The 15,375-nt window shown below is 57.7% G+C and overlaps 2 protein-coding genes across 2 annotated transcripts; one reads left to right on the top strand and one right to left on the bottom strand.

The window, feature by feature from the left end:
• Positions 1-573: 573 nt before the first annotated feature.
• Positions 574-12,870, top strand: PTSG_08185 (uncharacterized protein; the record flags this gene model as incomplete). Its single annotated transcript, XM_004991153.1, has 11 exons — positions 574-725; positions 956-1,018; positions 1,345-1,860; positions 2,095-2,283; positions 2,594-3,116; positions 3,360-4,972; positions 5,217-5,249; positions 5,489-11,390; positions 11,725-11,930; positions 12,207-12,473; positions 12,799-12,870. Exons 3-11 carry the CDS (start codon positions 1,486-1,488, stop codon positions 12,868-12,870), a joined length of 9,180 nt encoding a protein of 3,059 aa, XP_004991210.1. The 5' UTR covers positions 574-725; positions 956-1,018; positions 1,345-1,485.
• Positions 12,871-13,119: 249 nt separating this feature from the next.
• Positions 13,120-15,150, bottom strand: PTSG_08184 (uncharacterized protein; the record flags this gene model as incomplete). The annotated part of the gene is made up of 6 exons (XM_004991152.1): positions 13,120-13,524; positions 13,741-13,796; positions 13,963-14,097; positions 14,262-14,404; positions 14,662-14,763; positions 15,027-15,150. 6 exons carry the CDS (start codon positions 15,148-15,150, stop codon positions 13,434-13,436), a joined length of 651 nt encoding a protein of 216 aa, XP_004991209.1. The 3' UTR covers positions 13,120-13,433.
• Between the last annotated feature and the right edge of the window lie 225 nt (positions 15,151-15,375).

Raw genomic sequence — 15,375 nt, 5'->3', positions numbered from 1 at the left:
CAAAAACATTGCGCACTTTTGCTACCCAAGTGTCATGGTGGATATCACATATCCATGTATGTCGAGTCAAACACACAGCAGCCGCGAAATTCGCACCCAAACCAAAACAGCAACGGCCACCACAGTCAACACCACGAAGCAACGGACACACAGACACACAGCCACACAGCCACACAGACACACAGACACACAGCCACACAGCCACACAGACACACAGACACACAGACACACAGACACACAGACACACAGACACACAGACACACAGACACACAGACACACAGACACACAGACACACAGACACACAGACACACATCACTTGTGACGACTACAACAGCGATGGACGGTGTGAGCAGCGTGTTTGCCAACACGTCTCGCCGCGGCGTCGGCTCCTACGAAGACCTGTACGTTGCCTACGTTTGTGTCGTGCGTGGATGGATCGAGCTGGGCGCGATGTGGCGGCTGTGCGCACGTGCGTGCGTGGATATGTGAACGTGTATGCGTGCGTGCGTAGACTCTTTGTTCGCAAGCTCGTAAACGTCTGGTGGTTCCACTCATGCGTTCTTTTGCACACACACACACACACTGCCTACGATACACTGAACGACTGCAGGATTCGATACAGGGATCATTTGCTCGACCGGCGTCGAAAGCGGAAGGAAAAGGAGCGCCAACTTGCTCTCCGCAACGCTCAACGAAGTGCACAACGCAACCAGTCCATCCTCCAGGTACACACTCGTCTGTTCACCCACGAAACCACACCGTACACACCGCACACACACACACACACGCACACACACACACACAAACACACACGCACACACACACACACACAAACACACACGCACACACACAAACACACACGCACACACACACACACACACACACACGCACACAAACACCCTTTTGTCAACGTTGTCTCACAGTGTACTGTCTGTTTGCACTGCACTCTGTGAAGGAATTGAGCACGCTCTCGCAACAGCTGGATGAACAAGTCAGCCACATCCAGCACCAGCGATCTGTACGTCAAACGGCGTGACTCTCTGAACCCTGTGTGTGGGTGTCTGCGCGTGCGACTTGTATGCATTCTGGGGCCTACCACATATGGCGTACTGCCGCCACACTCTGCGTTTCTCCTCCACGGTGCTCATCCTCCATTCTGAACACCCCCACCGCGGTGCTCATGCTCCACATCATCACGCACACCTCAAACAACAACAACAACAACAACAACAACAACAACAACAACAACAACAACAACAACAACTAAAACAACAACAACAACTTAAACCACCACCACCACCAACAACTTAAACAACAACAACTTAAACAACAACACAATGACAGGGAGTGGAGAAGGCCAATGGCACGTGGGACCCTCCTCTGCAGCGCACGGTCGCGTCGCCGCCGTGGGGTCCAGCCACAGACGCGCACCAGCACCAACAGCAGCCGCAGCATGCTCCGTCCTGGGCCAACTACCCACACACAATGCCGCCACAGCCATATGGCTGGCCGCCGTATCCATACATGATGCCCCCTTACATGCCGCCACCACCTCAGCAACAGCAGCAACAGCAGAATGGGCATGCCAGCCTGCGTAACAGCAGCGTGCAAACACAGCGGCCAGGCACAGGCAGTCGCCCGCCAACGGGCGGCAGTCGCAGCGGGGCGCACGTGCGCCCAGATATGGTTGCGCAGCAAACGCAGTTCCCAAGCCAACCACCCTCGCGCCAGCACAGCCCGCTCAAGCCTGCTCCCGCTTCCTCGTCTTCCTCTGCACTGCAACAGCAGCATCACGCCCCTGATGTCTGGACGGCGCCAGCAGCCCCGCACGTCTCAGATGCTGCGCTGCAGCACATGCAGGTGTGTGGCTGTACATTTGGTTACATCGTGTGTTGCGTGCTGGTGTGCTGGTGTGCACGAGTGTGTACTGTGGGCGTTGCTGGTGTGGGTTATGTGGAATGCGGCGTGTTTCTCTGCTGGCTTCTGTCAACAGCCACTTCCCTCAAACCCTGTCACCCTCTCCATCGTCCTCGGCGTCCTCATTCGCACCACCACCACCACCACCACCACCACCAACACCACCACCAACAACAGGCCGTGGGCCGGGCGGAGCTTGAGGAGGCCGGCATTGCGGCGACGGACATGCTTGGGGACATGCAACGCAGCAGCGAGGTGCTTGATGTCCGCGGGTTCACGCCAGCGATGCGTCGCCTCAAGCGCCTGCACGTCATTGAGCAGCACCAGCAGGCCGCCCGCTTGGAGGACGAAGTTAGAACAGCTGTGGTACGCCCCCAATATAGTGGTGGCGTCGTGGTGTGGCGTGGTGATGCGGCGATACGGCCGATGGGTGTTTGTAGATGCTGTGTTTGCTATGGCATCTTGCCTGTGTACGTACAGTCAGATATCAGCAGCCTTCTTTCCACACACACACTCTCACATACACACACATTCTCTCTCATACACTCACACACACACATTCTCTCTCACACACATACACTCACACACACACATACACTCACACACACACATAATCACACGTACACACATAATCACACATACATTCACATTCACATACATACACACCTCAATTTAGGAGTTGACGCTGCAGCATCAGGATGAAGAGGCGATGTTGTTTGCTGCGGAGCAAGATGGCAACGAGCTGCCCATGCTGAAGCAGATTGAGCAGCGCCACAACCCGCTGCTGGTGCAGTCTGTCTCCTCCGCGGTGCAGGCTGAGGACCAGCTGGGCATCGAGCCGCCCACCTCCGCATCGTTTACGCTGCGCTCTGTGCCCGCGTTTCCCACATCCGCATCGGCGTCGCTTCGACAACAACACGACGACGACGACCACCACGAGTACTATAACCACGATGACCAGAAACAGGAGCAGGAGCTGCAGCCTGATGCGGCTTACGACTCACGCGTGCGTGGACAACGCCAAGGGCAATACGAGCAACCACAGCAGCAGCAACCACAGCAGCAGCAACAACAACAGTATTCGAGCTCGCTGCGTGCACCACGAGGCGATTCTGCTGCGTCGTCACTGCAGCGCTCGATGGCAGATGATTCCATGCGCGGAGACTTTGCCCGCGTTGCACCCGCACCTGTCGAGCAAGGTGCGATGAGGATGAGGAGGAACGAACAATGCACATGGGTTGATAGTGGCGGCGATGATGCTGTTGTCATGTGATCCTCTCGTGTTTTATGTCACCCACTAGCTCACGTCCGCTCACCCTTTGTAACAACACACACACACACAAACACAACACACACACAAACACACATGCATACACACACAACAACAACAACACACAATGCACATCCCCACCCCCAAAACAAAAAATTCTCCCCGTGCTCAGGGGTGCGGTCATCGCTGCCGTCCGGCCGCCCGCCGCTGCCACAGTCTCCGAGTGCTGGCGGCGCTTCCCCAGCTGTTCGCACGCGCAGAGCACACGCACAACCACCACCACGCCACCGACACGACAGCAGCGATGATGGCGAGAGCACGGACGTTGCCGGCACCACCGAAGATGCCCACACCAACAGCAGCGGCAGCAGCGGCAACAATCGTCATCATCGTGGCCGTGGCCGTGGCCGTGGTCGTGGTGACGGCGGTGTTGATGAGGTGCAGCCACTGCAGGATGAGCGACACCAGCACGCGAGACGCGCGTGGGGATCTGTGCCATCGTCCCCGCTCACACGCCGCGGTCAGCCCCCGCAGCAGGCGCACCCGGGCTACGAACAGCGCGAAGGCGACCAACACCAGCAGCAACCACCGCAACAGCAACAACATCAGCGTCAAGGGTCGCGTGTGTCCCAAGAAGACGCCATGCGTCTGCTGTCACCGCACGATGCACACAGAGTGCACTCCAAGGAAGACCTGGACGCGTTTACACGGCTCGTGGGCTCCCTCTCGCCGTCCCCTCAGCGCGGGTCCTTTGCATTTCCCGATGGCGGCGCCGCAAACGCCCTGGATACGCCAACATCGCTACCTGGGTCAGTTATCGACGTCGTTGACGCGTCCCCGTCCTCCCGCCATCCAGAAGACACCATCCAACACCGCCAGCAGCAGGGATACAACGACACGTTCACGGGTCGCGGTAACAGTGGTGGTGGTGGTGATGGGCGTCGTGGTTACGATCCGTCCACGTTGGCAGAGGTGCCACCGCGCCGTGACGGTGCTCAAGTGTCGTCATCGGCAGCAGCGCCGGCCTCCACCGCCGTCATGCGGGATGAGCGGGCGTTATCACAGCACCACGCCAGCGGGGACACGGAGCCATCGTCGGACACCACCCCGCTTGGCAGTCGCCGCGGCCGCAAGAAGGCGCGCGGTGTTGGCGGTCTCTTCCGCTTCCTCAGCCGCTCCCGGTCCCGGTCCCGCTCACGCACAGACACACACGCAGCAGACAGCTCTGCTGACGGTGGTGGTGATGGCAGTGATCGTGGGGTGACGCTGCGTGTGCCCTCTGGGCGCAGCGGCGTGCGTGGCATCTCTCGCTCCATGCCGCCACCGCGCTCGCCATCACCATCTGTATCGCCCTCGCCGTCATTCGTTGGGCGCTCACGGGCCAACAGCTTCGACTCTGTCGGGTCCAACGCATCGGCGCTGTCCAGCCTGTCGTGGCGCGAGCGACGGCAGGTGCGACGAGAGGCGAAGAAGCAAGCGAAGGAGCAGAAGAAGATGGAGAGGGGAGCGATGAAGGAGCAGGCGTTGGAGGAGTTGAGGAAGAGGCGTGAGGAGAAGGAACGCGCAAAGGCAGAGAAGAAGGCGGAGAAGAAGGCAAAGAAGCAGCAGAAAAAGGCAAAGAAGGAGAAGCAGAAACAAGGAGTGCCAGACAGTGACCACGGCCATGATGATGATGATGTCGACGTGGCTGCAGTGCCACCGGACAACCGTGATGGTGGCGACGACGGCCATGGTGTACGTGGCCGCGACCTTCACTCTGTTCCTGCCTCTCCCACGCCTTCTAAGGTCAGGCTGGACCTTGTGCTGTTTGCCAGTTCGTCCTGTGTATCTCCGTGTGTACGTGTGTGCGTGTGCGTGTGCGTGTGTGTGTGCGTATGCGTGTGTGTGGTGTTGTCTGGCATCTCATCGCTCCTTTGTGTGTGCGTGCGTGTGTGGTGGGTGGTAATGCCGGAATGCTCACCTACTTCTCTGCTTCGTATTTGTGCCCTTACACTGTGCGCGTTCGCCTTCGGTGTTTCCGATCGTGCAGAAGCGAGGACGCATCAGCCGGCTCTTTGGCAGGGTGAGAAAGCTCAACAGCAAACAAGTACAAGCACATACACATGCGCCTTTGCCGAACCTGTTTCTCCCTTCACGTTGGTGACAACACCACAAACATATATCTTCATACACATACTCACACACAACTGCGTGATGCGCACGCGTGACGCACACACACACACACGCACACACACACACACACACACACACACACACACACACACACACACACACACACACACACACACACACACACGATAGAGGAGTCGCTCCAGCTCGCGCGACCGCGCAATGTCCTCATCATCGGCAGCCGCAGGTGCACACCGCCAGCCGTCGCCATCACCGCCACCATCGCCGCGAACACGAGCATCACAGGAGCACGAGGCTGAAGGACAGGGAAGAGGTGCAGCGGTGAGGGAAGCAGGGAAGCGCGAAGGGCTTGTGCGTGGCCGTGCTGCAAGCGATGAGCGTGGTGACCACGACGACAAGCCCCAACGACCCCCTCCTCCCCGCATACAGAACCAGCGCCAACCACAGCAGCAACAGCAGCAGCCACAGCAGCATCAGCGTCCCTCTGCAGGGCGCATTGGCGCGTCCTCCATGTCGACACCAATCAAACAGCAGGACGCATCTGTGCGGCCACATGTGCTGGCTCACCCCGTCCGTGTTGTTGGGATCGAGCGTGTGGACGGCCGGTTTGGTGTTCGCATGGTGGAGCAGCCGACGCGGGAGGGCGTGATTGCCTCCTTTATCAGTCACGTCGGACCCAATGCCCGCTTCACGCCCCCATCTGAGCCGCTATTTATCGGAGACAGGATCCTGGCTGTTGGCGGTGTGCCGTGCGACGCGGCCACGCCTGCACAAGTTGCCAGGTTGCTGCAGCAGGCCAAAGGCCCGCGGGTGCCCGTCAAGGTTGTGATTGATCCTGACGTGAGGCAGGCGCTCACGAGTGCGGGCTCTGCGCTACCTGCGGTCAACGACAGCATTGTGAGCGCTTCCACCATCCACTCACATCACTCCCACGAGAGACCACAACAGCAGCAACGGCAGCGAATGAGTGACGACGTTACAGCTGCACCGGTTGGGATGCGGGACAAGCAAGACGCTGGCGCTGCGCGTGTGTCGAGCGATTCAAATGCACGCATGAATGCCAGCGCGCCCCAATCCATGCCGCAACAACAACAACAACAACAACAACAACAACAACAACAACAACAACAACAACAACAACAACAACAACAACAACAGCAGCAGCAGCAGCAGCAGCATGATGATGATGATGGCGATGTGGCGCAGAGAAGTGTGGATGATGCGTTGGAGCTGATGGCTGGCATGGATGATGTGATCAGTGACATTAGTGATGTCAGCGACGCTGAAGGCATCGATGCGCCCGCAGTAACAGCACACACCGCCCATGACCATGCAACAGCAGCAGCAGCTGCTGCACATACTACCAGCGACCATGAACGTGCTGGTGGTCCTGAAGCTGTAAACACGGCGCCGCAACAGCACGCCACGCACCTTTCGCAGCGGCAAAAGGACACTGGCGCACAGGCAACGAAACCAAGTGGCCAGCCGCCAGCGTCGTCGTCGTGGATGGCACTCGATGGCAGTGACAGTGACAGCGACAGCGTTTCTGCAATCGAGGAGGGCGAGGTTGTTGTGTCTCCACAGCGACAGGACAGTCACAGACACAGTCATAGCCGCAGTCACAGTCACAGCCGCGCGGATGACGGAGAAGAACGAGGAGGTGTACGTGCCAATGTTGGTCACCCTGTTGGCAGCAGTGTTGAGGACGATGATGAGCAGTCGGCTGTGTCACCGCCGTCATCTGCGCACAAACCCGCACCAAATGACGCTTCCCGCATTCCTGAAGCGAGCGCAGCCAGCCAGACGGCGGCGGTGCCATCGTCACTCGCCACTGGTATGGGCATGTGGGGCATGGAGCTGTCCTCCTCATCTTCGTCGGGCGATGACGAAGATGAGAACGCCGATGGCCATGATGAGAGCGGGCAGCATGCGACACGGGGCCAGCGCGCTGTGGGGAGCGATGTCGACTCCTCCTTCACTTTTGGCGAGCAGCAGCAACAGCAACGTGACCAGCAAGAGCACGAGCAAGAGCAAGTGCAGCACGAACACGAGCAAACGTGGCAGCATGAGACAGACGATTCGCTCATGTCGGAAGGCAAGGAGACAGGCAAGCGCGCGTCCAGCGGGCGAAAGGGAACTGCGTTCTCCTTTGATGATGATACTGGTGGCCGGGGCGATGCTGGCGATCACCCCTTTGTCCATGCTGCTGCGCCAACCACCGTCGGTGCCGCTGCTCTTGTCACTGAGGATGCCATGCACATGCAGTTCGGCAGACATCACGATGGTGAGGATGACCCATCGTCCCAGCCGCAATCACTGGCGGCAGAACCGTCGTCCACACCGAAAGTTACAAGCTCGTCACCACGACACGAGCGGAACACGGAAGAAGATGACTTTGACTTTAGCGACGATGTTGGTGACGCTGAGCAGCATCATGGCGATGGCAGCGGTGCACGCGATGCCGCACTGCACGACGGCACGACACAAGGGTCACCAGCGCACTCGGATGAGAGCGAGGAGAGCGACTTTGACACGTTCACGCTGTTCCAAGCGCCCAAGCAGCGCACAGTTACTGCTGCTCCTGCTGCTGCTGCTGAGGCGTCAGTGACACGGCCCGTTGTGCATGCCATCCCCACCGCTGCTGTTGCGCACAGCGACGACGATGACGGGGAGCCCGCGTCTCCAGATTCATCGTTTGATGCGGGGACTGCTTTTGCATCTCGCGAACAGCAGCATCAACCACAGCACCAGCAGCAACAGCAGCATCAACCACAGCACCAACCACAACAGCAACAGCAACAGCACCAACAGCAGCACCAACAGCACCAACAGCACCAGAGCTTTGGTGCAAGTGGAGGTGACTGGAGCGACGATGACGACAACAACAACGATGATGATGACGAGGACGCTGCCGCAGTTGCGTCTGGCGATGACCCGTTGTATGGCATTGTCTTGCCCGGACGAGCAAAGGCAAAGAACACCGTGCTTGCAGGCAACATCATCGGGGGTCGTGCGGACGATGGTGGCAGTGACGATGACCTCATTCCATCGCTTAAGACACACACAGCCCCACGCACAGCACCGCATGACCCAGCGCTCAGCGGCCTGGGCAATGATGGTGCGGTGGCAGCTGGCGATTCCGACACAGACTCGCTTGATGAGTTTGGCGGACAACTTGGTGGGGGACATCAGGACACCTCCAATACCACCAAGGACACCAACACCAACAAGGACACGCGCGCATCCGCAAGTGGGGTTGGTGGCCGTGTTGCTGTACAACGGCAGAGCGACCAGCAACGACAACAGCAGCATCAGCGGCGTCAGCAGCTGCAGCAGCATGATGAGAGTGCTGATAGTCTGCTGCACCATTCGCCGACGACAGCAGCGCCTGTTGTGCGCGGGACGATGATGGGCGCCGATGTCGATGACGATGATGACGACAGCGACAGCGGATCCGACTTTGGCATGGCGTTTGGAATGACACCGCCAACACGGACCAGGACGGCCGCGACCAAACCAGGCACTGGCCCGCACGCACCAGCAGCCGCAGCGACGACGGCAGCGCATGACAGCAAGACAACCGCTCATGCTGCACCAGGTGCTAACCACGATGACGATGACAAGGACACCTTGTCGCAGTCCATGTCCTCCTTCGACGATGGTGTCGACATGATGCAAGAAGCCGCCGAGCACCTTCGTGTAGCATCGCCCGTTGGGCGCAGCCCAGGCGGTAATCGCGACGATCATGATCATGATGATTATGGCGGTGACAATGGTGGTAACGTTCGCGCGCAGCCGGGCGGGAAGAGTGCGGTGGACATGAAGCGAGCGCTGGAAGGCGAGGTGGTGGACATGCCATCCATCGCACCAGTCACGCCCGTGTCACGTGAGGAGCGGTTTGGGCTCGTGCCCTCCTCCGAGAGCGAAGGCAGCGACGATGGTGGTGCTAATGTTGATGTCAGTGACGGTGACGGTGCGAAGAGTCAGGCGAGGGCAAAAAAGAAGAGCAAGACGAAGAAGACAAAACGCGACAAGAAGGGCTCGGACAAGCCATCAAAGGGGCGATCCCTGTTTGGTTCCAGGAGAAGGAAGAAGGAGCAGGAGCAAGACCTCAAGCATCACAGCAGTGATGATGACGATGACGAGGATGATGACGACTACAGTGACGGCGAGAGTGGCGATGATGATGGCGGAAGGGGCAAGAAGAAGGGCAAGAAGGAAGGCAGCAAGCGGCGGGGACCGCTTGGGTGGCTGTCGCGATCCAAGCGTGGAAGCAGCCGCAGCAAAGACGCCCGGAAGACGAAGAAGAAGAACGAGCAAGAAGAGGAGGAGAAGCGAGAAGCAGCGGCATCGGAGCGTGAAGAGAAACAAGTGGAGGCGCATATGGGCGCAGATGCTGCGACACACACCCAGCAGCAGCAGCAGCAGCAGCAGCCGAAGCAGCTGAAGCAGGCAGGCGGACAGAGTGACGATGACACCACCACAGATGACAGCGACGCACAAGTCGCTGTTGCCGCTGTTGGCGGAGAGCAAGGCGTGGCAGACACCTCCATGAACGATTCGATGATTGCGCGCACAAAGGAGGACCTACGAGCAGCGCTGCGTGCGCTCATGCGCCGCTTGCGTGCAGGCGACCTTCGCCTGACGTATCTTGATCTGGTGTATCCGCAGCACGCAGCCGAGGACATGATGGACGACGTGCAGGAGGTGGTGAGCAAGGCGGCCGCGGGCCTGGACCTGCGGCAGGTGAACCTGGGTCTGGCGTGCATGGCGCTGTCGTTTGCCGTGCACGAGCTTGGGCCGGACTGGGTGTCGCCTGCGTTTGTGCGGCGCATTGTCGGGCCGAACCCGTCGCTGGTCGAGACGGCCCTGCTGTCGACGCTGGCGCCTGAAGACGAAGAGATGGTGGCGTCTGTGCTGCAGTTCCTGGGGGAGATCGCCTGTGTCGTGTCGAGGGATGCTGGCACGACCAACTTCGACACTGGGTTTGCTGCTGAGAAGAAGAAGAAGAAGCGCCGGTTCCGTCTGCTGCGTCGCCGTCGTCGTGGTCGTGATGGCGATGGCAGCGGCAGCAAGGGTGCAGATGACGAGCAGCAGCAGCAGCGCATGCGCCAAGGCTCGCTGCTCTCCCCCGTGTTCAGCACGGCGAGCACGGGCGGTGGGGACGAAATTGAGAGCGACCGCGCATCTGCCGTCTCCTTTGCATCCACGCGCGGAAACGCCCCCGGTCTGGGTGACGCGTGCAACCAGATTGCAACAGCGGCCGCGCCGCTGATGTTGCCCGTGGATGAGGTGGCCAGCATAGATGTGGAGGACTTGGACTTTGAGGAGCAAGGCACAGTGTTGTCGCGTGGTCTTCGCGTTGCCTCAGCGCTCGAGCACCTGCTTAATGTCGCTGGTGGTGCTGACAGCAGCGATGATGACGATGATGATGAGGGTGGCAGCAATGGAGGAGATGGACTGGGGCCATCACTGACGGCGAGACAGCAGAGCGAGCTGCACGCGCTGTTGACGGACGATTCCATGGCGCTGGTGAATGCTGTGCTGCTGTGCAACAACGACGAGTACGATGGACTGGCCGACTGTCTCGTGACGGCGTTTGTGTCCCGCGGTCCGCAGTTTGTGTATGCGCTCATTGATGCGTGTGTGGCCGGCGAGGTAAAGCAGGCGACAGGCCACAACACCATCCTGCGAAGTCAGACGCGCACGCTGCGTGTGCTCCGTGCACTCTGCCGTGCGCTTGGCAGCGACTACCTCGGCAAGATCATCACACCAACGCTCGCTGCTGTGCGCACGAGCCCAAGCATGTTTGATCTCACCTCCGACCAGCGTCGCTCGCAGAAGAAGCAGCGTGAAATCGAGCGCAACGTGGCGGCGCAGGTGCAGTCGCTGCTGAATCGGCTGTACGAGACGGTGACAGAGGTGCCCGCATTCCTTCGCTACATCCTCTACAAGCTGCGTGTGGAGAGCAATGTGGTGTTCCCTGAGCTTGACCAAGGTGCTGTGCGTGGATTCTTCTTCCTCCTCTTCATCAGTCCTGCTCTCTGCAACCCCGTCGACAACCACATTACCGGTGTGTAGATGATGAATGTGGGTGTGTGCGTAGAAGAGGTTGTGCGTGCGCGCGTGTGTTGGTACGTGTGTGTGCGTGTGTGTGCGTGTGTTTGTGTTTGTGTGTGCGTGTGTGTGTGTGCGCGTGTGTTTGTGTGTGTGTGTGTGTGTGTGTGTGCGTGTGTCTGTGTGTGTGTGTGTGTGTGTGTGTGTGTGTGTGAGTGTGTGCATGTGGATGTGTGCGTGGATGTGTGGATGTCCGTTGTGTTTGTCTTCCGCGTCAACTCACATTTACTCGAATTTCGTTCGCGCTGTTTGTGCGTGACCTGATGCAATTGCTTGCAAATTCTTGCCAGCGACGCCTCTGAACGACACGCAATCGCAGGCGGTGCTGGTGCTGTCGCAGTTGCTGACATCATCCAGCAACCATCACGTGTACAGCGCGAATGTGCAGCCGTTCATGGCAGCCTTCAACGAGCTCATTGCCACGAATCAGGACTCGCTCGTGTCGTTCATGGATGCCGTCAGCATGCCACCCACGTCCACCGAAGTCAACGAATTTGTACGTTGCTTGCGGGATTGCTACAGCTGTTGTTTAAGTTGTTGTTATGGTGGAGAAAGGATGGTGTCAGAAACCTGATGTGACCGCTGTCACGTGTCAGAACGTGTTACACGCGAGCTCGCTTGTGTTGCATGTATTTGCGTTGGTGTGTTCAATTCGATCAAGCAGTTTTGACTCGTGTAGAGAGGCACATACTCACATGCTTCAAAATCACACACGTGTGTTTTCATCTTGCAATGTTTTATGTGCGTGTTATGCTGTGTGTGTGTGTCATAGGGGGAGACGATGGCGCAGTTGTCGGACGCGTGCGCGGAGTCGCTGCCTGCGTCCATTCGCTACATTGCCGGATTTGTCAAGCACCACAAGGCGAGCGTGTTTTCTGTCCTGCGCAAGGAGACGGTGCCTGCGTCCCCACAGGCGCGCATTGGCCCACGTGCTGTTCTCAAGTTTGTCAACCACTGCGTCCTTGAGCACGCGCTGAGCTGTCGTGCTGTTGCTGCGCAGGTCGATCCACAGCAGATTCCCCTGCACACCATCACCAAGGTGTGTGAGCATGTGTGTGTGTGTGTGTGCTTGTGCTCGTGAGTGAGCATGTGTGTGTGTGCTTGCTTGTCCTCGTGAGTGAGTGTGTGAGTCAGAGAGAGAGAGAGTGTGTGTGTGTGTGTGTGTGAGTGTGAGAGAGAGTGTGTGTGAGTGATTGAGTGCGTGTTTGTGTCCGTGTGTGTATGCGTGCGTGTTTGTGCCCGTGTGTGTGAGTTTGCATGTGTGCGTGCGAGTGTACGTGTCTGCGCACTCGTGTTTAGTTTTGTTCCTTTGTGTATGTGTTTGCACTCACCCTTGCCCGCCCACGTGTTCATCGCCACCGCAGGTGCGTCGCACGTTCTCCGACCGTCTCATGCGCCGAAGCTCAAGCAGAAAGGGGTCTTTCAAAGTCAAGTAGGGGCACAGCGCCATGGAACGCGCCTGCACTGCCCTGGCTGATGCTGGAGGCATGACACTATAGCGTTGGCTTGCTGCAGCCAGTGTGATGATGCGTCGAGTTGGGATGAGAGGGATGAATGTTCATACATGTACAAAAGTTGGTCGACTTGTTCTTCACGCCGTTGCTGCTGTACATTCGAGGTTTGGGGAGTGTGAGTGGTGCTGTAAAAGGTTTCTCAGCTGGCTTTTGTAGCTATTGCACATGCCAGTGATGGTTGTGATTTTTACTTTGATGCAACAGGTCGTGTTTGGTGGTCACTTATCAAGGCGAGGCGGTGTGTGCGTGTAGGTGTGCTTTGCTTACATGATATGTACATCATTAACAAAAAAAAATGACATTGAAAATAAGAGCGGGGAGGACGCGGTGAGGGGATGGTGTGTGCCAGAGATGATGCGTATTGCATACGCGTGCGTCTAGTTATACACACGTGTGTGTATATGTGTGTGTGTGGTTTGTGTGTGTGTGTGTATGTGTGTGTGTGTGCGTGTGTGTGTGTGTGCGTGCGTGCATGTGTGTGTGTGTCACGTGCTGAAGAGGTCGTGAAGGAGAGGGATGTTGGCGATGAATCGAAGATCAACGCCACAGATCTGCAGCAGGCTTTCATAGCCCATCCTGACGAGGGATGGAAGTAGAAGCGACGTATGAATGTATGACAAGCGGGAACGAGAAGTCGTGTATGAGTATGTGTGTGTGTGTGTGTGTGTGTGTGTGTGTGTGTGTGTGTGTGTGGGTGGGGGGGGAGGTTGCAGCAAACACATGTATGTGTGTGCGTCGTGCTGATAAGAGAGTTCTGAGCAGCACACCATGTTGCAGGTTGCAGGGTCTTACTGGCGTTTCCCGTTGGTCGAGATCCGCACTCCATTCAGGAACACGGGGCGCTTGCCCTGTTGTGGTTGAAGAAGTGGCGTTGGAAATACAACGACATGCCACGTGCGCTTCAATAAGCATGCATGACCACAGGCATTGCTCTGCTTCAACACCATCATCGCCACCACATCAGCACCAACCACAACACCAGCACCAGCACGAGGACCAAGAATGAAGGCCGACCTTGTTGTAGCAGTAGAAGAACGAGTCGTGTTTGAGTTTGATGGTGCAGTGCCAGCGGGAAACAGCGGATGTGTGCGGGAAAATGCTCAAGTCAATGTCCACATCGCCCTCAGAAGACTGGCGACCAATCACAATCTGCACATGTGCATGTGTACACGTGTGTGTATGTGTACACGTGTGTGTACATGTGTGTGTGTGCAGAGGTGAACCACCGGGACACAGAACAGCCACAAGATCACACCACCAGCACCACCAGCACCACCAGCACCACCTTGACGACCACTGCCAGTGCAGCGCACCTCCTTGTATGTCATCTGGAAGGCGAAGTTGTCTGGGCCGATGATAACGGCGAGACTCTGCGGCTCAAACTGGTGCTGGTGATCAGTCGGCAGCGGACACATGTCCACAAGCGTCTCCATCCCCAGTGCATGCACCCCTGAGTCTGGTGGTGTGCAGTGACACGTGAGGTACGGTGAGTGTGTGGAGTGTGCGTGCGCGAGTGAGTTTGTGTGCGTGAGTGAGTGTGTGTGTGCGTGAGTGAGTTTGTGTGTGTGAGTGAGTGAGTGAGTGAGTGTGTGTTCGAGTGTATCCGTGGTTGTGATTGTGAGTTTCTGGTAGTGAGTGGTCGCACACGTTTGCTCCCACGCACCCCTCCCCACATGTCCAACCCCACCCCCTTCCCTTCAGGTCATGCCTCACTTCGCCACGCCTCGAGTTGCGCCTCGAGCATGCGTATCTTCGTCTTCTCCTTCTGGTCCATCCGCTCCAGCTCCCGCCGCAGCGCTGCGCTCGGCGCCGTCCCTGCACGACAAAGTGGTGGTGGTGGTGGTGGTGGTGGTGGTGGTGGTGGTGGTGAGGATGGGCAAGATGTGAATGTTGCAACGTGTGTGTGTGTGTGTGTGTGTGTGTGTGTGTGTGTGTGTGTGTGTGTGTGTGTGTGTGTGTGTGTGTGTGTGTGCGATAATGTGGTGCTGCTTGCCAAAGCAACGACAGGACGACACGTCCTCGAAGACAAGAAAACATACGCGCACGCGCACACGCAGACATGCGCCAGTGCTGCGGACCTGCTTTGCCTTCGTCGACCGTTCGCACGACCTCTTCGTGCACTTCTGCAAACTCCGGCGCATCGCTGGTGGCGCGCAGTGCATTTGTGTTTGTTTGCGTTGAGCGTGCGTGTGTTTGTGTCATGAGAGTTGGAAGGTGGACAGGGCGTGATGGTATGAATGTGAGGTTTTGTGAGGCACACACACATACAGAGAGACACACAGACACACACGCACACGCACACGCACACGCAGGCGCACGAGGACCAACAACAACAACAACAACAACAACAACAACAACAACAACAACAACAACAACAACAACAACAACAACAACAACAACAACAACAACAACAACAACAACAATAAT

This window comes from Salpingoeca rosetta (assembly GCF_000188695.1).
Source record: "Salpingoeca rosetta unplaced genomic scaffold supercont1.21, whole genome shotgun sequence".
Classification (NCBI taxonomy): Eukaryota; class Choanoflagellata; order Craspedida; family Salpingoecidae; genus Salpingoeca; species Salpingoeca rosetta.
The sequence above is the reverse complement of the archived record's forward strand: the minus strand, read 5'-3'. Positions and strand labels throughout refer to the sequence as shown.